Source organism: Platalea leucorodia (genome assembly GCF_965183815.1).
Source record: "Platalea leucorodia genome assembly, chromosome: 1".
Taxonomy (NCBI): Eukaryota; Metazoa; Chordata; class Aves; order Pelecaniformes; family Threskiornithidae; genus Platalea; species Platalea leucorodia.
In genome coordinates this window covers 149983192-150010591 of record NC_138823.1, presented here as the reverse complement: position 1 = coordinate 150010591, position 27400 = coordinate 149983192, and the positions used below count along the sequence as shown (strand labels likewise).

Genomic DNA, 27400 nt, shown 5'->3' with positions numbered 1-27400 from the left:
GACTGAACTATATATCCATAGCATATTTACAGGTCACTATACTTTGCTTTTTGAGAAATATACTAAAGAGTAGTCAGCAACTGAAGAGACACAACATAACCATAATTTCACAGATAAATATCTTAGTGTTCATAGATGGATGCTTCACTGTTTTCCCCTTTGTATCCCATTACACATGTAGTTAATATGATATTATAACTGTTAGTTCATGTGTGCTATATTGTGGATTGAACAAGATAAACAGATTTCAATAAAAAGATCTCATTAATTTACTTCTTTTTTATTTCTTATTACATAGCAAGTAATGAAATGTGCTTTTATGTGACCTCTTTTGTCTTATTAGCTGCTTTAACAACATTAAACACTACTAATGGTGCTCTTCTAATAATATCATACAATTCTGTTACTGAATTTTCTAGAGCAGGATCTGAGATCCTGCAGCTTGAAGGCCAGATGTAGCTCTTCATTTCACTCAGGCTGGGCAGTTACTGGCTGACAACCCTGGGACCCCGTTAATGCACAAACCAGTACAAGTTTTGGCACGGTCTCCCAGGCCCCAGCAATGAGAAGGTTCCCCATCCCTTCTCTAAAGGAACAAACCAGTTGATTTACAAGGTCTAATCACAGAGTTTCAGTTTGGATTTGTCATCACAGGAGCTTCAGGGACCAAACGATTTCTCTGAACACTCCACTGGTATGAGGAGATGAAAAACAGAGCAAAATTTGTTTGTCCTTAGGAGTCGAATTGTGTTCTCCTTAGACAGCTTCTCATGCTGATGAGATTTGCTTGAGGATCTTCAAGCTCCATGTGACATCTGGTATTAGCTTTATTTCCAAGATACTAAAGATACAATTCTTTAAAAAATTATTGGGTCAGTAGACTTCTCTGACAGAAGTGATACTGCTCTGTCTGTCAATGGACTGCTGAGCAAGCTCAGGAAGAGATCTGGGAGATGGCAGTGGGTGACAGTAGGAGAGCTAGAGCAGATCCAGGAGCCTGGAAACAAAATTCCCAAGAACCAGAGAAGACTGTGGAGTGCTTGATGCAATTTAAAAATTCACTAGAGTTGGATCAAATCAAGACCTGCCCTGCAAGGGCACGATACACAAGTGAAGTGTTAGGCATAAACACTGCTATTTCTAGTTGGATATATCTAGTTGCCTTGAGTTTTTTCCATTAAAAAAAAAAAACAATCACTTTGGCTGGTCAAACAGATCCCTAATTTTCTGAGTTTTCTTTTTGCCTTTTTGGAGGTGGTTCCTGCAGGAGAAGATGCATACAGCTCAAAGCTGTTGCTGACTGTGGGTCTAGAAAAGATTGTCAGAGAAGATTCAAGAGAAGTATTTTTCAAAATAAACTGGTTTAAGTACACTGCCTTGAAAAATGCCAGTGAAAAGAAAGAGACCAGAAGAAGTACTGTATCTGTGGAGCACTCGCTAAAGTGCTATATACAAAATCTTTTGGCACAAAAGTATCTCCTCACCAATTTACTTGCAAGCACTTGTTTCCTTTTCTGCTGTGAAATGATGTTCCTACACACTACTTTAAAATGGCAATCCATTATTAAAGATGCAGGAAGCAAACATCAGCAATTGAAAGGACAGGAACTTCTCCCATCTTTATAAAGTGTAACACATCACTGTTTTAATGCCCTTCTATTTCTTCCATATCTTTTGGAGGGTATTTTTTTCCTTTCACTTTCCTTCTGACAGAATGTTTCAGTGCTGGAAGTTACTGTGAACTGGTTGAGAGGTTCATACAGCTGCTTCCATATTGGATGACCAGAGGGATGTATGCCTTTACTTATCCAAATAGAGCCATAGAAATGTTCACATTTTTTTGTCACATCGTTCTCCCAATCTTACCACTTCATTGCTTATCGTACGCAGACATGGAAACCTTGTTTAAAAAAAAAATCCTGAATTGCATCTAACATTGATGAAATTTACATAGTGGAATTTCCAAGATTCATGCTTTTCCCTCAAATTACTACAGTTAATATGTGGAAAAATCTCTTTTTCTACTAGTCCATATAAACTAACCATGCAGAGTTCTTACATATCAGCCCTCAAAGTTATCTACCTTTTCCTAACAAAATAAGAGTTAAGTAATCATGAACAAGAACAATCCAAATCTGCATTTCTTTTCAACCACAGGGACACTGAGAAGGAGGACGCACTGAAAGGTCCAGTCTTTGATGTGTTCTGCTCTCGTTTACATGCATGTATAACCATGGCAGATAATCAAACAGCACAGATGTAACAGAAAGAACTTGTCCTACTATTTTACTTCTTTTAGGTGTAAGAAAGAGCAATCACACCCACTGGACACAATCCTCCTCTCAGATCCACAATGCAGACTTCCATACTTCAGTAGAGCTCAAGAAGAGGTGCTGGGTTGCCAGCACCCTTATTACATGATGCAAAGCTGACAGGGGTTAATGAAATGTGGAACAGAAAACTGCAGAAAGACACATAACTGTAATATTTAGTTATATTTGTTGAGGGCTTTGTGCCCACTTTAATAAAATAAATGTTAACCACTTTATAATGTGATTGACAGGCAACAGCATTTTATATCAGCTCTACTGAAAACAAAGCTCTTTATCAGCATTGTGTTCTCCTTCCACTTGTGGAATAAATATTAACTTTATCTCGTGGTTGTGCATGCAGGTATCATGGCTAAGACCTTCATGTGTATTTGAAAGGAAAGTTTATTTTTCAGCTTGTCTGCAAAAGATAAGATTCAAACCACTCTTAGAACAGATAAAATCAGGAACATCTTCACCTGTCACGAGATACAGCAGTGTTACCACCAATAGAAATTGAGACCATAAACAATGCTAAATTCTTTGGATAAAATTTCCATGTGATAAAATATTGTTATTATTAAAAATATTCCTCTGCAAATGCATGCCTGGAGTAGATTACACTGAAGAGAATGAAAATCCTGGCAAGGGTATTAAAGCTCATCAGGCATCTGGGGAGTTATTGTGGCTCTGGTCAATTAATTCACAGAATGCCAGAATAGTCAAGGTTGGAAGGGAGAGATTAAGAAATCGCCTAATCCAACTCTCCTGATCAAAGCTGGATCAACAACAGCAGGTTACTCAGGACCTTGTACAGTTGAGTTTCGAGTTACTGGTCTATGTTAAGCATCTCCTGCAGTGGGGAAAGGAAGAGGCCAGTTGCTGGCGTGGAGGAGCAGCGACCCTCTTGTAGAACAAAAAGCCCAACATGCAAGTTAAATACCAAAGGCTTCCACAACAGCTTCATGTCCTTCGGTGCAACTTCCAGGCTCACAGGAGATACTTAAGATGCAGGAACAAAATCACATGTAAATACACCTCTACTCTATCAATACAGAGGTGCAGATATGGCTATTAAATGTTGTAGTAGTAGTACTTCAGACCTCCCCTTGCTTTGGTAGTCTTCTTATTCTACATTTTCAAGTTCTCCAGTCTCAAAAACAACAATGACAAAATGTTCTAAGCCTTCATATTTCCAAAACCCCTGTTTGTTCTTCTCAATGCGGATGATGCAGAGGACAAACAGACATTAGTTGGTAACCAAGCTGCTAGTCACATAAATTCCCTGACACAGAAGAAAGGAAATTTTACTGTAAACGTAAACAGATCAAAATAGAATTTTTTAGGTCCAATCTTACTCACACTCCAGTATGTCAAACACCCCTCCTGAAGGAAGAACAAGGTGAACAACAACCGTGTAAGAAAATGAACACCAGTATGTGCACAGCAGTTTCTCAGCTAAAGCAGAAAACAAATTCTGGCCAGAGCAAAGTCAAATAAGGAAGAATGAGAAGAATGCATCTCTTCTATAATACTGTAATAAAGGAACAAAAAACTAAAAAACCCAGCAACCAAAAAGCCCCATCTGTATTAAATCGACATCTGATAAACTGCTGAAGAAGAGTGGATTCTTCTGCTCTGATTAGCCTCAGCTTGGCTCGTGCAAGCAGCACGGTACACAGCAGCGCAGCAGTGCAGACTAGCCCTGTGTTTTTCCATATGCTATTTCTGCATGAATCTGGCATGCTACTGACTATTATTATTGAAACAGATCAGTTACATTCATGCTCTGGAGGAGATAAACTGCATTCTGTGTGTTCTTTTTCCAATGTTTCATATAAAATACAACATACAGTTAAAGGAAATTTAAAGAATCGCAGTCCAGAATCATTGTATAGTATCAGCAATATCCAAATAAAATGAATCCTTTCCTCCATGTTCTATTGCCAGGTAAATGCTCATTCAACTATGTTTACTCTCAATATGTGTAAGCATGTGTAGCAATCAGAAAAAAGCTGCTAATTAGGTTAATCATGAGCACTTCTGAGGAAGCTGCAGTTTCCTGGAAACTAGTTTCTGAATGTCTGTCTGAATTTAAATTTTGTGAAAATAATTAAAAGTTGTGTGTTTTGACAAATACTTGCTCTTCCCTCCCCTGCATTGCACAATACCACAGTGCTAGGAATCTGCCTCAACAACCAGGCCTACCTCCTGAAGCAACAGCACTAATGGTGTCCTTAAAAATAACTGCTGCTAACAGGACTGGAGTGCTCCATGGATGGGTACAGGCACTTTGGGAAGGACAGACTGGAAGGGCAAGTTGCTCTGTTTTTGAGAGGGCAGCTGGGATGCATGGAGCTCTGCCTTGGGACACTGGCTGAGCCAGCTGAGAGCTTATGGTGACACTGTGGTGGCTGTCTGCTACAGACTGCCTGATCAGGAATACAAAGACAGTAGGTCCTGAGGTAGGCCTTCTTCAGACAACTGGTGGAAGCCTCGTGCTCACAGGTCCTGGTCCTCATGAGGGTTTTCAGCAAGCCAAATATCTGCTGGAAGTGTAACACAGCAGGGCACAGGTAGTCCAGGTTTCTGCAATGTGCTGATGATAACTTCTTGACGCAGATGACTGAGGAGCCAAGGAAGGGAGACACTCTGCTGGACCTCATGTTTACAGAGAAGGAAGAACTGCTGCGGCCGTGACGGTCAGGGACAACCTTGGCTGCAGTGACCATGAATGGTGGAGTTCAGGATACTGAGAGAAGGGAAAAAAGTTTCAAGCTCCTCCAAGCTCAGGAACGGACCATACCAATGTGCAGGAAATCAAGCAAAGGTGGCAGGAGGCATGCACGGATGAACAAGGAGCTCCTGACTAAACTCAGACATAAAAAGGAAGTGTACAATAAGTGGAAGGAGGACCCAGGTGACCCAGAAGGGATATAGAGACACTGTCTGAGCATACAGCACTGCATTTAGGGAAGACAAAACCCACCTGGAGTTCAATCTGGTGAGGGCAGATTCAGCTGGCAACAAGAAAGGCTTCTAAAGGTATAACAGCAGGAAAAAAAAAAAAGCCTATGGAAAATACAGGCCCACTGCTGAATGATGCAGGGACCTGGTGGCAAACGACACAGAAAGGACTGAAATACTCAATGCCTTCTTCACCTCAGTCTTTACTAGTAGGACTTGCTTTCAGGAATCTCAGGTCTCCAAGACCAGTGGGAAAGTCTATAGCAAGGAAGATTTAACCTTGATGGATAAGAATCGGGTTAGGGAAGACTTAAGTGAACTGGATATACAGAAGTCCATGCATGGGACATGACAAGATGTGGCCGATGTCATGGCGAGGCCACTCTCAATACTCTTTGAAAGGTCATGGTGATCAGGGGAGGTTCCTATTGACTGGAGGAAAGCACATAGAATCATAGAATCATAGAATTGTCAAGGTTGGAAAAGACCCTTAAGATCATCGAGTCCAACCATTAACCTACCACTGCCAAGTCCATCTATACCATGTCTTCGAGCACCGTAACTATCCGTTCTTTAAATACCTCCAGGGATGGAGACTCAACCACTTCCCTGGGCACCCTGTTCCAATGCTTTACGACCCTTTCGGTGAAGAAGTTTTTCCTAATATCCAACCTAAACTTCCCCTGGCACAGCTTGAGGCCGTTTCCTCTCATTCTATCACTTGTTACTAGGGAGAAGACACCAACCCCCACCTCGCTACAGCCTCCTTTCAGGCAGTTGTAGAGACCAAAAAGGTCTCCCCTCAGCCTCCTCTTCTCCAGACTAAACAACCCCAGCTCCCTCGGCTACTCCTCACCAGACTTGTGCTCCAGACCCTTCACCAGCTTCGTTGCCCTCCTCTGGACATGCTCCAGCACCTCCATGTCCTTCTTGTAGTGAGGGGCCCAAAAGTGAACACAGCACTCGAGGTGTGGCCTCACCAGTGCTGAGTACAGGGGCGCTATCACCGCCCTGGTCCTTCTGGCCACACTGTTCTTGATACAGGCCAGGATGCCATTGGCCCTCTTGGCCACCTGGGCACACTGCTGGCTCATGTTCAGGTGGCTGTCGACCAACACCCCCAGGTCCTTTTCTGCCAGGCAGCTCTCCAGCCACTCCTCCCCCAGCCTGGAGCGTTGCTTGGGGTTGTTGTGACTCAAGTGCAGGACCCGGCACTGAGCCTTGTTGAATCTCATGCAGTTGGCCCCGGCCCAACGATCCAGGTTGTCCAGGTCCCTCTGCAGGGCCTTCCTACCCTCCAGCAGATCGACACTTCCAACCAACTTGGTGTCATCTGCAAACTTACTGAGGGTGCACTCGATGCCCTCATCCAGATCATCAATGAAGATGTTGAACAGGACCGGCCCCAACACTTGGCCCTGGGGAACACCACTCGTGACCGGCTGCCAACTGGATTTGACTCCATTCACCACCACTCTCTGGGCTTGGCCGTCCAGCCAGTTTTTAACCCAGCACAGAGTGCACTTATCCAAGCCGTGAGCAGCCAGCTTCTCCAGGAGAATGCTGTGGGAGACAGTGTCAAAGGCCTTACTAAAGTCCAGGTAGACAACACCCACAGCCTTCCCCTCATCCACTAAGCGGGTCACCTTGTCATAGAAGGAGACCAGGTTAGTGAAACAGGACCTCCCTTTCATAAACCCATGCTGGCTGGGCCTGATCCCTTGGTTGTCCCGCACTTGCTGCATAATGGCACTCAAGATGACCTGCTCCATGACCTTCCCTGGCACCGAGGTCAGGCTGACAGGCCTGTAGTTCCCCGGCTCCTCCTTCCGACCCTTCTTGTAGAGGGGTGTCACATTTGCTAGTTACCAGTCATCTGGGACCTCCCCGGTTGACCAGGACTGCTGATAAATGATGGAGAGTGGCTTGGCCAGCTCCTCTGCCAGCTCCCTCATTATCCTCGGGTGGATCCCATCTGGGCCCATGGACTTGTGCACATCCAGGTGGAGGAGCAGGTCAGTGACTGCCACCTCTTCAACAACTGGGACTCCACTCTGCGTCCTATCTCTGTCTCTCAGCTCAGCAGCCTGAAAAACCCAAGGATGACTAGCTTGACTATTAAAGACTGAGGCAAAGAAGGCATTACGTACCTCTGCCTTCTCCTCATCCTTCGTGGCAAGGTTACCTTCTGTATCCAACAAGGGAGGGAGATTCTCCCTGGCCCTCCTTTTGTCACTAACATATTTATAAAAACTTTTTTTTGTTGTCTTTAACGGCGGTGGCCAGTTTAAGTTCCAGCTGCGCCTTCGCCTTTCTGATCTTCTCTCTCACAACATCCTTGTAGTCCCCCTGAGTCACCTGCCCCTTCTTCTAAAGGCGGTAGTCATGTCACTCTGACCTTCAAGAAAGGCAAGAAGGAGGATCCCAGGAATTACAGGCTGGTCAAACTCATCTCAGTCCTTGGGAAGGTGATAGAAAGAAATCCTCCAGGAAACCTTTTCCAAACACATGAAGGACAAGGTGACTAGGAGTAGTCAGCATGGATTTATGAAGATGAAATCATGCCTGACTGACCTGATAGTCTTCTGCAAGGAGATGAGGCTTGCTGAGGGAAGAGCAGCTGATGTTGTTTACCTTGACTCAGGAAGACTTTTGACACTGTTTTCTATAAAATCCTCATAGACAAGCTGATGAAATACAGGTGAGATAAATGGACAGTGAGCTGGACTGAAAACTGGCTGAACTACCAGGCTCAGAGGGTTGTGGATTAGCAGCAAGAAGTCGATTTGGAGGCCAGTCACTAGTTGTGTACCCCACGGGTCAATACTGGGGCCAACACTGTTTAACCTCTTCATTGACGACCTAGACAATGGAGCAGAGCACACCCTCAAGAAGTTTGAAGATGGTACAAAACCGGGAGGAGTGGCTGAGAGACCAGATGGTTTTGCTGCCATTTGGCAGGACCGAAACAGGCTGGAGAAATGAGCAAAGAGGAATCTCAAAGTTCAGCAAAGGGAAATGCTGAGTCCTGCGGCTGGGCAAGAATAAACTCGTGCAGCAGCACCCGTAGGGGGGCCAACTGGCTGGAAAGCAGCTTTGCAGAAGACAACTTGGGGATACTGGTGGACACCAAATTGACCACGAGTCAGCAATGTACCCTTGTGGCAAAGGTGGCCAGCAGCCTTCTGGATGATATGAGGCAGAGTATGTTCAGCAAGTTGAGGGAGGTAGTCCTATCCCTCTACTCAGTATTGTTGAGGCCACACCTGGAGTGCTGTGTCCAGTTCTGGGCTCCCTGGTACAAGAGAGACACGGACATGCTGGAGCTGAGCCCAGTGAAGGGCCACAAAGATGATTAAAGGACTTGAGCATCTCTCATAAGGGGAGAGGCTGAGAGGGCTGGGACTGTTCAGCCTGGAGAAGAGAAGGCTCAGGGAGAATCTTATCAATGTACATAAATATCTAATGGGAGGGAGTAAAGAAGATGGAGCCAGACTCTTCTCAGTGGTTCCCTGTGGCAAGATGAGAGGTAATACGCACAAACTGAAATCCAGAAAATTCCATTTAAACTTAAGAAAAACCTTTTTTCCTGTGAATGTGGTCAGACACTACAATAGGTTGCCAAGAGAGGTTGTGGATCTCCATCCTTGGAGAAATTCAGAACCTGACTGTACATGGCTCTGAGCATCCTGCTCTGGCTGAGCCTGCTCTGAGCAGGTGGGTTGGACTATATGATCTCCAGAGGTCCTTGTCAACCTCAACTCTTCTGTGATTCTGTAATCTTTGTGCAGTCAGTATACAGATACACAGATAGATGGAAGAAACTCAGAAGTCACTACTATTTTCCTAGTATGCTTTCTGCAACAAGCTTTTTATTCAGACCTTAAATCTTAAGATTTAATACGCTTTAGAAGTGTACTAGCATTAAAGGTATAGTTAGCATTAGAAGCTCTTTTGTATAACTTGTTCTATGAACTTCTTCAGAGCTTTGACTGAATATTCCACAAAGTATCACAAATTCTGTTCTCAGGGGCCCACTAAAGTACACCATTTTATTTTCCAAATTTATTACTAGACAACACTGTCATCCATTCTAATGAAGAGCGTAATGCAATACTCATACTCCCCTGCAAGGTTATATATATAAATGCAACATATAACTTCAATAAATAAACGAAACATTCTGTTCATTTGTCATTCTGCAATAAAATATTCAAGTTTAAAAAGTCAACTGCAAGAAACACTAACTCTCATCTTCTACGTTTCCTCTCAGATGCACAAGAAGAAATAGCATCATCTGACAAGTTGTCTGAGTTCTGAGAAGTGTTGCTTTGTGTGTTCACCATAAAATAATGAAAAACACTTAAATTACGGTCAAAGGTTTAGCTGTTGAGGGTTCTAAGTCAGTCTAGGAAAAAAGAATAATGTGTCTATTTAAAGATAAACTGAATTAAAATTATTCTGCCATTCTGAAGGAGCATTAAGCAAGGATACAGGAGAGCTAACCTAAATTCCACAATTTTCAGGAAGAAAGAGGAAAATTTTCTTGCTATGAGATAGATAAAACAGTCAGAGATTCTCACTGAAATCAAATGTAAAAGATGTAAAAGATGCAGACCCAGGCAATCTACCCACATACAGCAATGAGACCATACTGACAACAAAATGGACTGAACAGAATGAGAGGAAAATGCAATAAACTCAAAGCTCCATAAAATCTGCAAAGATGAAGTAAGGAGGAAGAGTCCCACCTCCACTCTGAGGTCACTTACACATTAGAAAAGTGTTGATAGCCTTGAATTTTTGTTAAAGAGTAGTTGTTTAAACAGAAATATTCCAATCAGAGAGACATCAAATAGTGCTAAGAAATGCAGTGGCAATGACCTTGCTTGAAAACCAAATGACCCAAAGAAACAAATAGGGAAAAAAAGGGAAATTAAAAAGACTCCTTTCTTATTAATAGTCAGACATTGACCCAAATTCAGACTTGGTGACATCCATGCAACAAGAGCTAATGATACAAGAAAGAGATTTGGACTCTTGAATATAGCAAGCGGCTTAAATGTGGTGTTTCATATAGCATGAAGAGGAAAATAAAACAAATCAGCCCAGTCTAACTGAAAATGGAGACAAAAGGGAACAGAAAACATGGTTTATTTTGTTTTGACTAAAAATAGTCTTGAGAAACATCATTTTGTTTCTGTATTCTATCTGACAAGTCTTGCAAATGACATTGATGACTCTGCCTTTGCATGGTAATGCAGATGCATGATGATAGACCTGAGGCTTCCCAGGGCAGGGCGTGCTGCCAGCTCCTCAGACATCCCAGCCTGCTAGGGCTGCATCCAGGCTGCAACAAGCTAGGAAAGAGCTAAGCTTAAATGCTCATTGCCTTCTGAGAATATAGCTACAAAACCCGTCTCACTAATTTTGATTTCCAGTATCTTTCAGGGTACTCAGTTTTGCTATTCTCAACAGTCTTGTGTTCATTCGAGAAGTTGGGGAGCCCACTCAGGAAACACTTTTGGGATTTGGGATAAATAGTATTGTTTGGGTTTGCAGGATGATCTCTGTCAGTGGCTTTAATACAGTCACTATGCTTCTAGTAACAAGGTGCAGAAAACAACTACAAAGTTCACTGACTTCATTTATAAATTCTACCTTTTTTCTTACAAAAAGACTCACAGCTGAAGCCTAAAGAGCTTTGGGTTGGGTTTTTTGTTTGTTTGTTTGTTTTTTCCAGAAAGCCTGTGCACTCCGGCTGGAGTGCAGGTTTAACAGACACATCGCATTCTGGCCACTGTGTGACTCCGTACAACAACGTGCTTGCCAGCTGCGGGGAACTGCGCCTTTAGGAAGCTCTGGCAGAAAGTGACTGCAGCTGGTGGCTGTGCCCCTCCTGTCATGCAGCGCTGACTGGATTGTGCCCACTGGATAAAGCATGGGCTCTGCGTGATTTCTGAACACTACAGAAGGAAAACAAACAAAATACAACCCTTAGTTCTCTTATGGTCAACCTATCTTTCTCAGCTCAAGAAGCAGTTTAGGTGTTTCATGGTGCCTGGAGTTGGAACTGGCAAACCCTTCAAACCCAGGCAAGCTGTCCGCACATGACCAGGAGCACTGAGGAGTGAGCAGCAGGCAGAGGCAGCTAAGTATGAAACTGCTACACTGAAATTTGAAAGTGCAGGACTTTCTTCATAAAAGTGGTCTTTTAAACAGACACCCAAAAGAAGGTGGGAACAAGAGAGTTTGTAACATATCTACAGTGAAAAACTGGTCTTGTCATTTGAGCTGGAGCAGCTGAGTAACAGACCTGGTTGTGGCTGACATCTGATCGAAAAAACTCAGAAGGGAATTACTGGGATCCCAGAATTAGCCCTGTGAAAAGCCACTAGGATTTGTCTAGCAAATAAATTACCTAAACAGAACTTGGGATTAGCAGACCTGTGGGACAAAAAGGCACGTGGAGGAATCTACAATAAACACTGCATTGCACCTGATGGCACTAGACAAGGCGTCTGTGTTCTTCAAACACCAGGCATGGTGTCTGAAGAACTCAGATGCCTTGTCTAGTGCCGTGCCCGGTGTTCGAAGGAAGGCTGAAGAACGATGTAAGTCTGCCCGCTCCAGCTGAGCACTCACACCCTGCACAGGACTAAACCAGCAACGCAATGATGAATGAACCAACAATGTATCATACCATTAACCTTAAGGCGGTCCAAGGCAGACAAGCCAAAATGGCATCTGAAATAATGTCTAGTGCTCCAAGTAAATGCACGGCTAATGAAAAATAAGTGTAGTTTTGGACCTAAGTGGTGAGCAAACATCCTGTAAGCTGTTAAGTTAAATATACATATGGATAAACAGATAATTGGAAATGACAGTTTATAGCTTTTACCAACAAAATGTGTATAAATTAAGAGGATAAAAGCATGCCTCACTCTTGGTCTCGCTCAGCTATACCTTTCTTTGGAGATGCAAGGAACAGGCAACTGAGGAACATCCTGGCAGAATGTAGCAGCATCGTAAGAGTCCAAATGACCTATAGTTTCATGACATCAGTGATTTATGGTGCTTACCACATGGCAACAGCTTAAACAGAGTGAGAGTCACTTGCTGCTCTGACAAACAAGCAAGGGATTAAGTAGTTCTGGTTCTCCAGAAGGGAAATGAAGACTACCTAAAAGTGCAACCCTGCCCCTTTAAGGCTACAATATAAGTAAGAATCTGAAAGAAACGTTTGGATGCCCTAACCAGGGAAAACCCGGAGGGAATGGACTAGGCCAAATGCTGAGGCAACTGTGCAATACTCTCATCTTCAGAAGACATTATGGGACATGGCACAGAGATGCTGTATTAGTACAAAGCACACCAGTATTAGGACTGGAAGCACCATGACTATGTTAGTGAGGTGCACACCTCAGCTATTTGTTAGGAGGTTTTTTTTTTCCTCAAGTTGGCCTCAAGTTGCGCCGGAGGGGGTTTAGATTGGATATTAAGGACAAGTTTCTTCACTGAAAGGGTTGTCAAGCATTGGAACAGGGTGCCCAGGGAAGTGGTTGAGTCCCCATCCCTGGAGGTATTTAAAAGAGGTGTAGATGTGGTGCTTAGGGACATGGTTTAGTGGTGAACCTGGCAGTGTTAGGTTAACGGTTGGACTTGATGATCTTAAGGGTCTTTTCCAACCTAAATGATTCTATGATTCTATGTTTGGCACACTGTTGCAGGGCTCTACTGCTTTCAGGTATCTGCATGACATTGTACCTTGTGGGAGAAAATCAAGTGTCAGCACCTGTTTGGTACTCCTGCACCATGCTTCAATGCATGGCACAGGCCCACTGTCTCCTCTGGGTGAGATATAGGTTATCTTGGGCATGCTTAAATTTTCAGTCAGAAACACAAAACCCATTTGTTAGCACAAAAACCATTAATCTATGTAAGTGTCATTTTGGTACAGGAAGAACTCTAGAACAGTTGTCCAAGGATTTAAGTATCTTTGATGAGATCTAGGGGTTCTGGGCAAGGATAAATGAATACCAGAATGCCCCATGAGAGAAACGGCAAGCACAGGAACAAAGTTCAAAGAGGAGTATAAATAGACAGTGGCCGTCACCATCATGTTTCCTCCCTAGATGAGACAAGGATATGAAAGCACATAGAACAAGGATTTTGTGTCTTGCCCATATCAGCAATCCTGATGGTGCAGCTGTGCAGCAGATGTCAGTGCAAATCTCAATAAAGAATGTGAAAAACAGTATGAGTTTGTTCATGGCGCTTCCAGCCCTGAGGTATCATCGTAGGAAGTAAACAAATTTAATTGAGCGCCAGCCAATATTTCTGAGGAGGCACACTGACAAAGTTCCCTTACAAGAGACTGAGCCACAGACAAAACTGAACATTACATAATATATGTCTTTGCAAAACCCTACATTTTAATACATTCAAACAGTAAAATGGTCAATGTCTCTTTTTCATGGGTATAATAGGTTTTTATTCATCAGAGGCCAATGCTAGCTGATACTCACCAGAAGCTATCAACTTCTACTGCTAAAAAGAGTTTGACTATCATCACCTACAAGGTTCTGCGCTGGTTTTGGCTGGGATAGAGTTAATTTTCTTCATAGTAGCCAGTATGGGGCTATGTTTTGGATTCGTGCTGGAAACAGTGTTGATAATACAGGGATGTTTTCATTATCGCTGAGCAGTGCTTACCCAGAGTCAAGGCCTTTTCTGCTTCTCAAATCACCCCACCAGCGAGTAGGTTCGGGGTGCACAAGAAGTTGGGAGGGGACACAGTTGGGACAGCTGCCCCCAACTGGCCAAAGGGCTACTCCCTACCATGTGATGTCATGCTCAGCATATAAAGCTGGGGGAAGAAGAAGGAAGGGCAGGACGTTCAGAGTTATGGCATTTGTCTTCACAAGTAACTGTTACACATGATGGAGCCCTGCTTTCCTGGAGATGGCTGAACATCTGCCTGTTGATGGGAAGTAGGGAACGAATTCCTTGTTTTGCTTTCCTTGTGTGTGTGGCTTTTGCTTTACCTATTAAACTGTCTTTATCTCAACCCACAAATTTTCTCACTTTTACTCTTCCGATTCTCTCCCCCATTCCATTGTGAGGGGAGTGAGCGAGCGGCTGCATGGTGCTTAGTTGCTGGCTGGGGTTAAAACACGACAGGTTCCCAGAGCATACATAGGCTATTTTCTCAACTAGCAAAGTATGATTTGCAAATTGAATAAAAACTTGGAAGAGATTTGGTCATTGCAGCCACATTCTCCAAAGCATTTGAAAAAGTGCAGAGGAGCAAAGTCCAGAGCTGGATTATGTTAATCCGATTTAAAAGAAAAAAAAAAAGTCTGTCCAGTCTAGGAGAGAAGGCAGACTTACTGCTGAGGAAAGATCCTGCATAAAGTAATTAAGGCTGTTACTAAGGGATGGCTGGGACAGTGTAATTCCAGCCCTTTTATCAGTTTCAAGGCTCTCAGCACTATATGGAGTTTTGTTCAAAGCCAACAAGAGAGTGATTTCTGAGGTTCTAGAGAAATATGTCAGATGGAATATATGATGGTCATTTAGGGACTGAAGGAAACCACAGGAGAGCTAGAAAATACACGGTTTAATAAAAACTAGTATCAAATATAAAGTTCAATACAGAACTTTATGAAAAAAATACAAACAGTGGCATGAAAAAGGTTCTAAAAGATTGTCACATATGCCAAAACTAGAAAGACAAGTCAAGCAGAAGAACAGAAGATCTCCTGAAAAACTGTGGGCACAAATTTGTTTGCAGCATCTGGAAAAAACAGCTCATAGATTTTTAGCCTTATTTCAGTTAGGCAATGGTACCAAACAATTCCACACTTATAGCTATCAACTCTCTTTTTACTAGCCTTGGTGAAACTGCCACGGTGCCTTCTGACATCGGCTCTTGATTGGAGGCTGTGAATTTACATAGTTTGAACTGAAGTATGATTTCAGACAGGTAATGCCAATTTGCATTATCCACAGCCAAACAGTAGAAAATGATGTCAAAGTAATGCTGAAAAACATATCAGAGAAAGACCTTGGTCCACATATAGCAACAAGGCAGCACCAATGAATCCCTGGTTGCTTATTTTGTAGAACAGAAAGCCAAGACCAAGAATGCCTGCACTGGAGAAAATTGATGCCAGAGTCAGAGCGGCCTAATGGATATATAAAAAGATAGGCAAGGAGAAACAAAAAGCTTAGGAAGATTTGTGGTCACAAGAGTGGTTGCCAGTTCTCAACAACTCTGTGCAAGCCAATGCTTGAGGCAGAGGCCGCCAACAGCAGGGGCTTCACTACCAGCAGCCCTGCACTCATGCGGAATTGTAACCTCCCCTAGGCACACCCGGGAGGAACAGGCGGCATCTCCCTGAAATCCCACTGAGGGGCAGAGAGGTTGTTTTGCTGAAGAAGATCTTGGAAAAATAATAGATGCTGCTGTTGCAGAGGCCAAGTGAAGAATATGGCTCCACCAGAATGACTGCGCTGCTATGAACTGCCAGAGCATAACGGTGCTGATGGCTGGGAAGAGACTCAGAGGCCCTTGACTAACTCAGCACTGCTAGCTAACTTAATTCACACATTAGAAACAGGCACTCAAAATTTTACACTGATTATTAACCACTAGTATTTTTAGATTTGCCCAGAAACAGAGGCTCCAGCTTGAATTGTGTACAACTGACTGCAATTATGTGCAGAGGCTCACATTCAGCACATGAAAGAGGTAGGACTCAAGTCAAGAAAATCCAAAACTCATCTGCATGTAAAACCTGCCAGTGCACTGTACTGTAGTACTCTGCAATAGCAAAAGAGTTTTAATTTTTAATACAATTTTTTCGTGGTAATTTTTAATTGAAGATATTACAGATTAGCTCTAAAAGGAATAGCTTGATACTTGCAACTGAATTAATAAATACTGAAGCTTTCTTCAGGACCTACTGTCTGTGTGTTCCTGAACTTCAAGCAGCCAAGGCAGCATTGTCTTGGCCTTTCCAGTTCAGATCATGGATCTAATACATTGCATCTAAAATTCTTAGAGCACCTTGGACATCTTTCAGAAAAGCATATATGAGGATAACTCACCGATGTGCAGACTAGTACAATGCTGACAAGCTTTACCCCTCTGTATGTTACAGCATGGCAACACAGCATTTTATGTCACCAGTGGTTGGTTACCACTGGCCAGGTAAAGACTCAAATTTTTCAAGAACGGCAATTTTTGGCTTTCACAAAAATCCAGAGAAGAGCAATTAATATCTGAGAATATTTGGTCCAGTTTTTCCAGTACTAAAGATCTGCATTAGGGTAAGTGATCAGGACTAATTTCAAAGCAGCTGGTGTGTCCCATTAAACAGGAAAACTATAAATATGTCATTTCAGTTTATAAATATCCTTAATTTCTCAACAGACCCATACTAACAAGAATGCTATCATTTCTACTGCATGTTTGTAAAATAAAGGCCAAATATAGGACTAACCCCTAAATTATATAGCTTGATCAGTTGTATAACACAGACCATTACATTTTTCTATAGAAACTCCTATAAGTTGCAGTAGTATTTAACTATAGAACATGTTCCAAGAAGGGATTCAGTCTTGATCTGAAAGCAGCACAAAAAATTCCTCATTTTCCTTGTTAGGTTTTTCTATAGCTAAGCACCCTTCTGAGAAAAATTTGTGCCAGATTGCTCATTTGAATTTCTCTGGCTTTGGGTTCCAGCTACCAGGTCTTATTAAACCTCAGTCCAATAGATTAAAGAGTCTTTTGTGACTACCTTTTCTCTCCCTGCTTGTTCATACACCACACAAGAAGTCCTCTCTCAGTCTTCTTGCTGATCTAAAAAACAGATTAGGTTTCATAGTATCAAGCACTTTTCCCAGACCTCAAATACTTTCTGAACCACATCCATCTATTGTGTATCTCCTTTAAAAATGCATCTCAGGAACAGGACATAATGCATTTGTATTAGTCTCAAAAACGTCACCTCCTGCTGCGAAATCAATTCTCTACTGATAACCTTTAAAACTCTTCTCCTCAATTTTGTGTCTTTAACTAGTCCCTCACTATCGTTTGCCTTTTGGCTGTATTCAAGTGTATCTCTCTGACTAAGCCCAAGTTACCAAGCAATAAAGATTACTTTTCATTACTATCCTTTCTGAAACAAAATTTACCATTTCACCAAGCTTCGTGTTATCCACAAATTTTATGAGTAATCACTTTGTGCTTGGTTCTTCATTGCACCTGAAAATGCTAAATAGTATCAGGCTTACTCTTGATCCTTCACAGTAGCCCACCAGAAGCCTCCCCTCCAGTCATGATTTTTCACTGACAATCAGTGTATGTGATCTGCAGATCTCTGCTTCCACTTAACTGTGATCAGCCCCTGTGCGTGGAGTGTGAGTCACACACTTAACTCCCTCTTCACACTCCTCCACAAATAGCCTATAACTCATGTATTGCAGTGCAATGCCTGGTTTCTCTTTCATGCCATAATCCCACCCAGCAGACAGCTGGGCAGCAGATACCTTGTTCCACCGACCAATTTTGTCCTTCCCATGGAATGAGGAAAAAACCAGTCTGTAGAGCTACATTACTTGTATCGCAAATGCACGCACAAATGCATGCCTACCTGGAAGGGAGATGCTGCTGTATTGCACCACAGCACAAAGTTTTGCCAGCTGATGGGGTCCTGGACTTGGATAAGGTCTCTGAGAGGAGACCTTCCAGCTCCAATTCTGAAGCCCTTCTACTATCATGTAATCTGATGTGCAAAGACAGTCCTTTCTGCCATTATCTGCCATGGTGCTCTTGTATGCCATCAACACAAAAGAGATCTCAAAGGTCTTGTGATACCTGTGGATCATTGTAGAGGGCCTTCCAACCCACTGTTTTTTTTTCTAATCATGATGGGTATATAATTTAATATTAAAACACCAGATACTTTCTTTATCTTCTCTTCGAACTTTTCTAGCCAAACTCGGTCTACTATGATAAAGCAAGATGCGTGCTATATTAAGGTGATTAAAAAAAAGCAACCCATGGAACTGTACAGCTGTATCTACAATATTTTTATATAAATTAAATATTAATAGGAATATGGATGAGAATATTTTCAGGATCACAGTGCTCTAATAATCTTATGTACTTTATGTGCCGCTGATTTTTTTGCTTAAAGATAATGTTTATTAGTCCCACTTCTACACCGTGCTCCATCAAGATTAATTCTGCACTGAGTGTCTTTAAAACAGTTGTGCTACATTTTATTAGTTTATACATATGGAAGTAGATATTTTATTCAGAAATATGAAACAGAACCATTATGCTGTCTAGTTAAGGCTAGTTATTGCTTGAGCATGGCAGGGATACAAAAGAGCTAAATAGGATTTTAATAATGCAGATTTTATTGGGAAAAAAGACACAATAAAACAGAATGTGACTCTGTTATTTAATCTAGAACTACCAAAATGAGAATTTCATCTTGAATGTGCATCATGCAGGAATTACTAAACTCTCTAAGTTGTTGTCTAAGGCCTATAAGAATAAATAAACAAACTAGCAAACGTTTGCCGCAGGCAAGAGAAATGAATTATACTCAGGAAATGAATGAATTAGGTTAAGACATGCTAACAAGAAAACAGATTTTTCCATGACCAGCCTAATTAGTGAAACTTGGTTCCTTATGAACTCCTACTGTATGTGAATACATTTTTGCAGCAAGTCCAACTCCCTTCCTCCCTAAACTGCATCTCCCAGCCTTTCAGTCTCCCCCAGCCCTTAAAGACCCCGTTTCTCTGCTGTCTGCCACAGCAACCAGGCACAAGGCACAGCATGGGAGCCACCAGCAGCTCGTGCCTACCGACCACCCGGGGCACATCAGGCAGAGAGGGACCTGCTGATGCTGCGGGTTTCAGCCTTTGCTCTGTGGGAACATTCATAAGGTCTGTTTTCTGCCCCAACACTGTTTTTCACAAAGCTCTGTAGGACTTAGTGCATACAACCTCTTCTTCACTGCTATCTTTGAACTCTCTCTTTTGATAAAAAAGAAGCATCAGTGATGTGAGCTTGAAATAACGCAAATGACGTAAGAATCCACATACATTTTCCATTTACTGCTTTACTTGTTTAAACAAAGATGGGTACGTGTGTATGGAAACAAACTGCTACATGTGGAAAAAGCAGTGGAAGGGGACAAAGATGCCCTGCTTTCACAGAAGATTTACTTTTTCCTAACTAAATTAAGTTCATAATAAATGCAAAAAGTACCTGCTGCCTCTTTTTTCACCGTGTCTCTCTTTTAACTGAAACTAGGTACCTCCCTCTCATCTGAGTCATCGCTACAAGAAAATAAAGCTGATAGCGAGGTGACAGTAATGCAGGAAGGCTCTTTTTTAATCCTTACAGTTTCTGCACTGCTGCTGGCTCTGATATTCAAAGCAGCATCATGGAGCTCTCGCATGAACACAAATTAAAGAGAAGAGGCAGAACAGGGAGCTATGGCTACAAGAGCATCAAAGAGGTGTGATGGATGTACTCGACCCCTTAACCAAACCAGCGGTAGTTTGGTGCAGGCTCCAAAGGAGGTAAAGGCCTCAGTTGTAGCCAGGCCAAGAACTCCTCTAGTTCCAGTCTTTTCTCTGAAAACCCACAAAGGAGCAGAGTGACACAGTGAGCATCGATGCATATGAGCTTGGAACACCAATCCTGAGATTGACACATGAATAGCAGGTGGCTTTTCCAAGACTCATTTATCAAGGAACAAAGAAAGTTGTGGGTACAAGGAGTATCATGCCTACCTTTCCATCGTGTGTGATTTGACTACAAGCCAACCACTTTATCCCATAAATATGACAGCCTAAGTGAGCCTTCTTTGAGCTCTCCCTGCTGGGCAGCGTGGCTCCATGGTGGTGATCTCCCCTTGAGCTGGGACACCTCTCAAGGTTGCTTCTCGAGGCAAAGAGACCTTTTACCAACGGCAGATCTTTGGTAAGCGACTGATATTGCGCATAACCCTGTAGTATGGTAACTTTGATTTTGTCTTGGTAACTTTGATTTGTATCTTGGTAACTTTGAAACATCGTTCAAATGATTGCGCCATACAGTAACAGAGTGAACCTTGGCATCGAACTTGGTTAAGTCACACTTCTACATCATCATATTAACACCACTTTCGCTAATACCTTTGACAGTGGTTCTTTAAGCGATCTGAATCACTCATTCGTGACATGAGGCATGGAGCTCCAGCAGCCCACAGCAAAAGGTATATGGCTGTGAGCCCTTCTCTGCCAAGCACTGGAAAATTTTGGAAGCTTCTTGAGTTAATTTTCCGTGTAGAAGAGAAACTGGCAGTACAAAACAAGTATCTTCTCAGTGCAGGATGTTTATTTTCAGAAGTCCAGATGCCCTTCTTCCCAAAGCCAGAACAATAACAAGCAGTGCTCAGGCAACTCTGCTCAGCCAAGGCTTCAGACTGGGTGTCTCTCCCCTCTCCAGAAGAATGTCTTCACATCTTCATCTGCCTCTCAGCAGGGATGCACAGACTTGTGAGCCAGACAGCACTTACTGCTTCTATGCAGGAACAACTGATCGCAGCTTCATGTCTGACCACATATCCCTTCCCTTCTCTTGCTTAAGACAATGCAGTCAGAGACCAAGGAAACTGCACATCAAACCTCCTTCCATGACGTTGCATGGAAGACACAGAAACATGGTATCAGACCTTCGTTTGCATTATCAGGAATTAAAGTTAATAAGGAAACTTAAGATTACACCTTTGTTATGTAACTGCACAAAACTAACATGAGTTTTTATCTGGTTTAATTCAAATAAGATTACTACAAAAAACTATCTATCATCTCACTCAAGAGAGGAGTACTTTTAAGTTTATGAGTCTTGGGGTCAAATCTAAGTGCAGTTGCAGCTTGCCCGCTTTCAGGTGGAGAAAAGGGAAAATCACACATTTGTGGACAGTTCCACAAATCCCTTGGAAGGAGAGGCAGATAATATCTCCTTCCAGGGCCTGGGGGAGATTTAGAGCAAGTTTCAGCACAAAGAACCATGGGATATATCCTATAACACACCCCTATAGCGTTCGCAGCAAGTTTGTCTTAGGATGGTTGGTCTTTAGAGGGGAGTTCACAGTGACAGGTCACTTGGCTTTCTTGCAGCTGATGCTGTGATTTATTTCCTGGGAATATAATAAACAGGAATAGCTGCCCCAGAGCATTTACCATAAGATCACAGGAACTGGATCTACAAAATGAAGAGAGCTGCATAAATATAACAAAGATCAAACTTCTCAGGTGCTAAAATACACTAATACTGTACCAGATGGCAAGGCACGGCAATGTAATCTTAGCATAGCATTTAGATGAAGTGCAGAATTGCCTCACAGGGTTAACATCTTCTTGTCCCCCCACTAACACATTCATCCTACCATCACTACTTACAAAAAAAACAGTGTGTCATTGTCTTGTTTTCCATACCTAGAACGCTACCTTCTCCATACCTTCTCATTCTCCTCACTTCCCCACTCTCCACTTTTTCTCTTAGTAATGTAAGAAATGGGGACTCCCACAAACTAGAGATGCCATTCCTGGGTTTCATTCTCCTAAAATGTCTGTAAGCTATCCTGTGTATACACACACACATATACATATGTCTGTATGTATATACCTATAGCTTTCTTCCATTCTTATGCTTTAATCCAGAATTAAGGATTCTGTTTTAATCCTGACACCAAGATGGTAGAAGTTCACAAAATATTAAAAATAATGAGATAATCTGTTCAGAAAATACAGGGCTTGAAAAAGGACACAGAACGTCTTCAGTCACAGAAATATACTGAAAGATGCAACATCAGCAGCTCTTTTAAACTCAAAAGGTTAAATTTGAAACATCATTATTTCTTGAGAGAATTATTTTGAAGAATTCATTGTTGAGGAAAGTACTGAGTTTTATGTTCATGGCTCTACAGCTAGATTTCTTAAATTAAGCTCATTTCCTTACCCCCATCCTTCCACCCCCATAAACATCAGCTCATTATTTTAAAAATGCACAGTGAATAAGAAAGAGGCAATTTAAGATGAGGCACTGTAGAAATTGACTGTGACGGGTGTTCAAAGAATGAATCAGTACATGACTTCCCTGTTCTTTTACTCTTCCTTAAGCATCTGCTTTTGGCTCCTTTTCTGATTTCTCCTTGATGCCTGACCCTAATGACACCTCAAAGACCTCCTTGGGAAGTGGGGAGCTAAGGGGAAAAAAAGCCACAAAGAAAACAAGTGTTTCCAGTGCCTCCTACCCAGCTTTGGATAACCTTCATGCTCCAGTGCTACTCAAAGCACCTCATTTGTTGAAAAATACAGCTTTAGACTTCCTGGTTATCATTAATAGCTGCTTTTACACAATATTGGTTTTCCCATTAAACTTAGAAAAATCACAAGTTCCTTGCTAGCAATCAGTTCTTCCCCTGGGCAAGACACAGGCTACCTGCAGGAGGGAACCAGTGGTTGTCATGAGCATTTGTGGTGTCTGCAGCAAGCCATTCTTCAACCCTGCAGTGACTGTGGATAAAATTAGATCTGCCAAAAATTTCTACCGAATTTCTACTAGCATCATATTATTCTTAATTAGCATAACTGTTGCAAATGTATATAATAAAACATATATCTAACTTGACTCAGTCTTTTGCAAGGCACACTCCCTGTCTGAAATATTCAGTACTAAAAAAAGACCACAATATAATGAATGAAGGAAGTGAATGGGCAGGAAACCTGGATGGAAAACAAAGATAGATTCCTAGAGAAAGTAATTCTAAATTAATATTCAAAATAGTTTTTTTTTTCTCTTCATGATTCACGAAGAAATATAGAATTATTCAGGCTGGAATTACCTCGAAAGGCCATCCAGTGCTCAAAGCAGGCTTAACATTGAATCTAGACCAAGTTGCTCAGGGCTTTAACCAGTTGGGTCTTGAAAACCTCTAAGGATGGAAATTCACAACCTCATGGGCCACTCCACTCCACTGCTTAAGTACCCTGATAGTGAAAATGTCTTCCTTGTGTAACATTGACCCTGATGTTAATTTATATTGTATAAAGTTGAAATCTCCTATTTCAATTTGTCATTGTCTTCTCCCAATATACATCGCTGTAAAGAGCAGGCCTCCATCTTCTCAGCAACCTCCTTGTAGGTGTTGGATAGCTGCTGTTATGTCCCTCCAATGCCACCTCTTCTCCAGGCTGAATAAGCCCTGTTCCCTCAACCTCTCCTTGCAGAGCAAGTGCTCCAATCCCTGACCATCTTGATGGCCTTTCACTGAACTCACTCAAGTTCACTGATGTCTTGGGAGAGTCCAAACTGGACACAGCATTGTGGATACGGCCTAAGGCATGCTGAGTAAAGGAGAACAATCACTTCCCTCAATTTTCTGGCTGCAGTCCTATTGATACAGTCCAGTCTGCTGCTAGCCTTCATTGTATTGTGCTGATCAAGGATGAGGATGTAGTTCATTCTTGGTTTCTTGTTCAATCTTGGTCCCATTTGCTGAGCCTGTCAGCACGGGTGCCAAGTAACACCAAAGAGCTGAATGAGCAAAGCAGAAGTGCAAGATTTTGTGCCCAATTTTGCAGTCTGTCCTCACTTCATATAAATGGAAGATCATCTCCTCTGTCAGGATATTGCTTCCTCTCACCATGTAAAATCATATAAACAACCTGTTAGGGTAGCAAAACTGCAACAATGATGTGAGTCTTCCATAGTCTTAGGCTGTTTCTCTATATATCTGACCTACAGATAATAAACCACCCAAGCAAAATCACCAGTTGTGTTACATCTTTTCTATAGTGCTCTAGTTGTTATTCTTTTTGCATCAGAAATTGTACAACCCAGGAAAGACCATGAGGGTGTGGGATTTTCTGGATGAATTTCAATGTGAAGATGTGGCCAGACATAGCATTATAGAGTCAAGAGTTTACCAGCCAAAGTGTACACTTGTAACCAGGGACACAAACAAAATGGAGCTGCACGAAGAGGCTCTATTTCAATGGGAAAGCAGGGTTTTCCACCTGAAATGTGACAAGCCAATAATGCAACATGAAACACAGGATACCATCAGTCCTCATTCAGTTTACGAGCACAATATCAAACTTTCCTTATCTAACATGCCAACACCATAATGAAACTAGGATAAGACGATCAGCAAGCCTACTTCATTCAAGATGTCTAAGTACCAATAAACACATACTGCATTTCTCTTGGCTTCACTAAAAATACAGAATGCATCAGTAATTTTTTTCACTAAAGTTTAGAGAGGAAAAATCATTAGGATTTTATCAAGCATAGCCAGAAAAGGCTTCAACTTTAAAGGGGACTGTAGAAGTGGAATTTGAAGTTGGGTCTCTGAATCTTAAAGTCTGAATTGCACGTGAATGCACTGCCAACCCCGTAGAACCCAGAATTTCCCACACATTTTTGCTGGCAGGCTCATGAGCATGCAGCCTGTCTGCTCTGATTGCCTGAAGAAAGCAGCCCTTGACTTATAGAATCATAGGATCGTTAAGGTTGGAAAAGACCCTTAAGATCATCGAGTCCAACTGTTAACCTAACACTGCCAAGTTCACCAATAAACCATGTCCTCGAGCACCACATCTACCCATCTTTTAAATACCTCCAGGGATAGATGTCGTGGTTTAACCCCAGCCAGCAACTAAGCACCACGCAGCCGCTCGCTCACTCCCCACCAGTGGGATGGGGGAGAGAATCAGAAGGGTAAAAGGGAGAAAACTCGTGGGTTGAGATAAGAACAGTTTAATAATTGAAGTAAAATAAATTAGAACAGTTAAATAGGCAAAGCAAAAACCGTGCACGCAAACAAAGCAAAGCAAGGAACTCATTCACTACTTCCCATGGGCAGGCAGGTGTTCAGCCATCCCCAGGAAAGCAGGGCTGCATCACGCGTAACGGTTACTCGGGAAGACAAACGCCATCACGCCGAATGTCCCCCCTTCCTTCTTACCCCAGCTTATATATACTGAGCATGACGTCATATGGTACGGAATAGCCCTTGGGCCAGTCTGGGTCAGCACCCCCCCGGCTGTGCCCCCTCCCAGCTTCTTGTGCCCCCGGCAGAGCAGGGGAAGCTGAAAAGTCCTTGACCAGTGTGAGCACCACTTAGCAACTCTTTAGCAACAGCTTAGCACTACTTAGCAAGAACCAAAGCATCAGTGTATCATCGACTTGTTCTCATCCCAAACCCAAAACACAGCCCCATACCGGCTACCAAGACGAAAATTAACTCTATCCCAGCTGAAACCAGGACAATGGAGACTCAACCACTTCCCTGGGCACCCTGTTCCAATCCCTGACTACCCTCTCGGGTGAAGAAGTTTTTCCTAATATCCAACCTAAACCTCCCCTGGCACAGCTTGAGGCTGTTTCCTCTCATTCTATCACTTGTTACTAGGGAGAAGAGACCAACCCCCACCTCGCTACAGCCTCCTTTCAGGTAGTTGTAGAGACCAATAAGGTCTCCCCTCAGCCTCCTCTTCTCCAGACTAAACAACCCCAGCTCCCTCAGCTGCTCCTCATAACACTTGTGCTCTAGACCCTTCACCAGCTTCATTCATTTGGACATGCTCCAGCACCTCCATGTCCTTCTTGTAGTGAGGGGCCCAAAACTGAACACAGTACTCGAGGTATGGCCTCACCAGTGCCGAGTATAGGGGCACTATCACCGCCCTGGTCCTGCTGGCCACGCTATTCTTGATACAGGCCAGGATGCCATTGGCCCTCTTGGCCACCTGGGCACACTGCTGGCTCATGTTCAGGTGGCTGTCAACCAACACCCCCAGGTCCTTTTCCGCCAGGCAGCTCTCCAGCCACTCCTCCCCAAGCCTGGAGCATTGCTTGGGGTTGTTGTGAGCCAAGTGCAGGACCCGGCACTGAGCCTTGTTGAATCTCATGCAGTTGGCCCCGGCCCAATGATCCAGCCTGTCCAGGTCCCTCTGCAGGGCCTTCCTACCCTCCAGCAGATTGACACTTCCAACCAACTTGGTGTCATCTGCAAACTTACTGAGGGTGCACTTGATCCCCTCATCCAGATCATCAATGAAGATATTGAACAGGACCGGCCCCAACACTTGGCCCTGGGGAACACCACTCATGACCGGCCGCCAACTGGATTTGACTCCATTCACCACCACTCTCTGGGCTCGGCCGTCCAGCCGTTTTTTAACCCAGCACAGAGTGCACTTATCCAAGCCGTGTGCAGCCAGCTTCTCCAGGAGAATGCTGTGGGAGACAGTGTCAAAGGCCTTACTAAAGTCCAGGTAGACAACACCCGCAGCCTTCCCCTCATCCACTAAGCGGGTCACCTTGTCATAGAAGGAGACCAGGTTAGTGAAGCAGGACCTTCCTTTCATAAACCCATGCTGGCTGGGCCTGATCTCCCGGGTTGTCCCACACGTGCCGCGTAATGGCACTCAAGATGATCTGCAAATGATCTTATGAGGCTTAAGAAAACAGTAAGTATATAAACCATAGTGTACTGTTTTACCCACCATTGCTGTATCTAAACACTTAGAAATAATCTTTCTATGAACACTTTACAGGAAAACTTTTGAACACTTTTGAACACTCTATGAACACTTTTGTATTTTCCTATATCCAAGCAAGATATGTTCACCTTCTGTGAAAAGGGGTTCTTGCACAATTTTACAGCTGACATACATTTTTCATCAAATCCTGTCTGCATTCATAGTTCTGTACTGGGATTAGAAGCAAATAATTTGAGCAGGAACAGTGAGGAGAAATACACAGTGGTTTTAAAAATCAGAAACGGCGCTTGTTTATCGTAATGTTTGCAGCTCTTCCATCTAAGTACCCACACAGATTGCACATACTCCCACAGAGATGGAAATTAATAATATGTGAAATACCTGTGCAGTTTGAGCGTCACAGTTCCATAAACAGTAGCAAAGCCCAGAAGACGAACCCATCTTAGGAGAACACAGCGAAATACACTTGGCTCAAAATACAAAATGACAACCTATAGAACAGAAAGACAGAGAGAGCTTCAGTACCACTTCAATGT

The 27400-nt window shown here is 42.8% G+C and overlaps 1 protein-coding gene across 1 annotated transcript in view; it reads right to left on the bottom strand.

Moving 5' to 3' along the window:
- GPR158 (G protein-coupled receptor 158) overlaps window positions 1-27400 on the bottom strand; it is a gene marked incomplete at both ends in the record, with an annotated part of 211396 nt that overhangs the window by 29939 nt on the left and 154057 nt on the right. The window contains one exon of the mRNA XM_082307042.1: window positions 27246-27355. Within this exon, the coding sequence (XP_082163168.1) occupies window positions 27246-27355 (110 nt within the window). The remainder of the gene's footprint in view (window positions 1-27245; window positions 27356-27400) is intronic.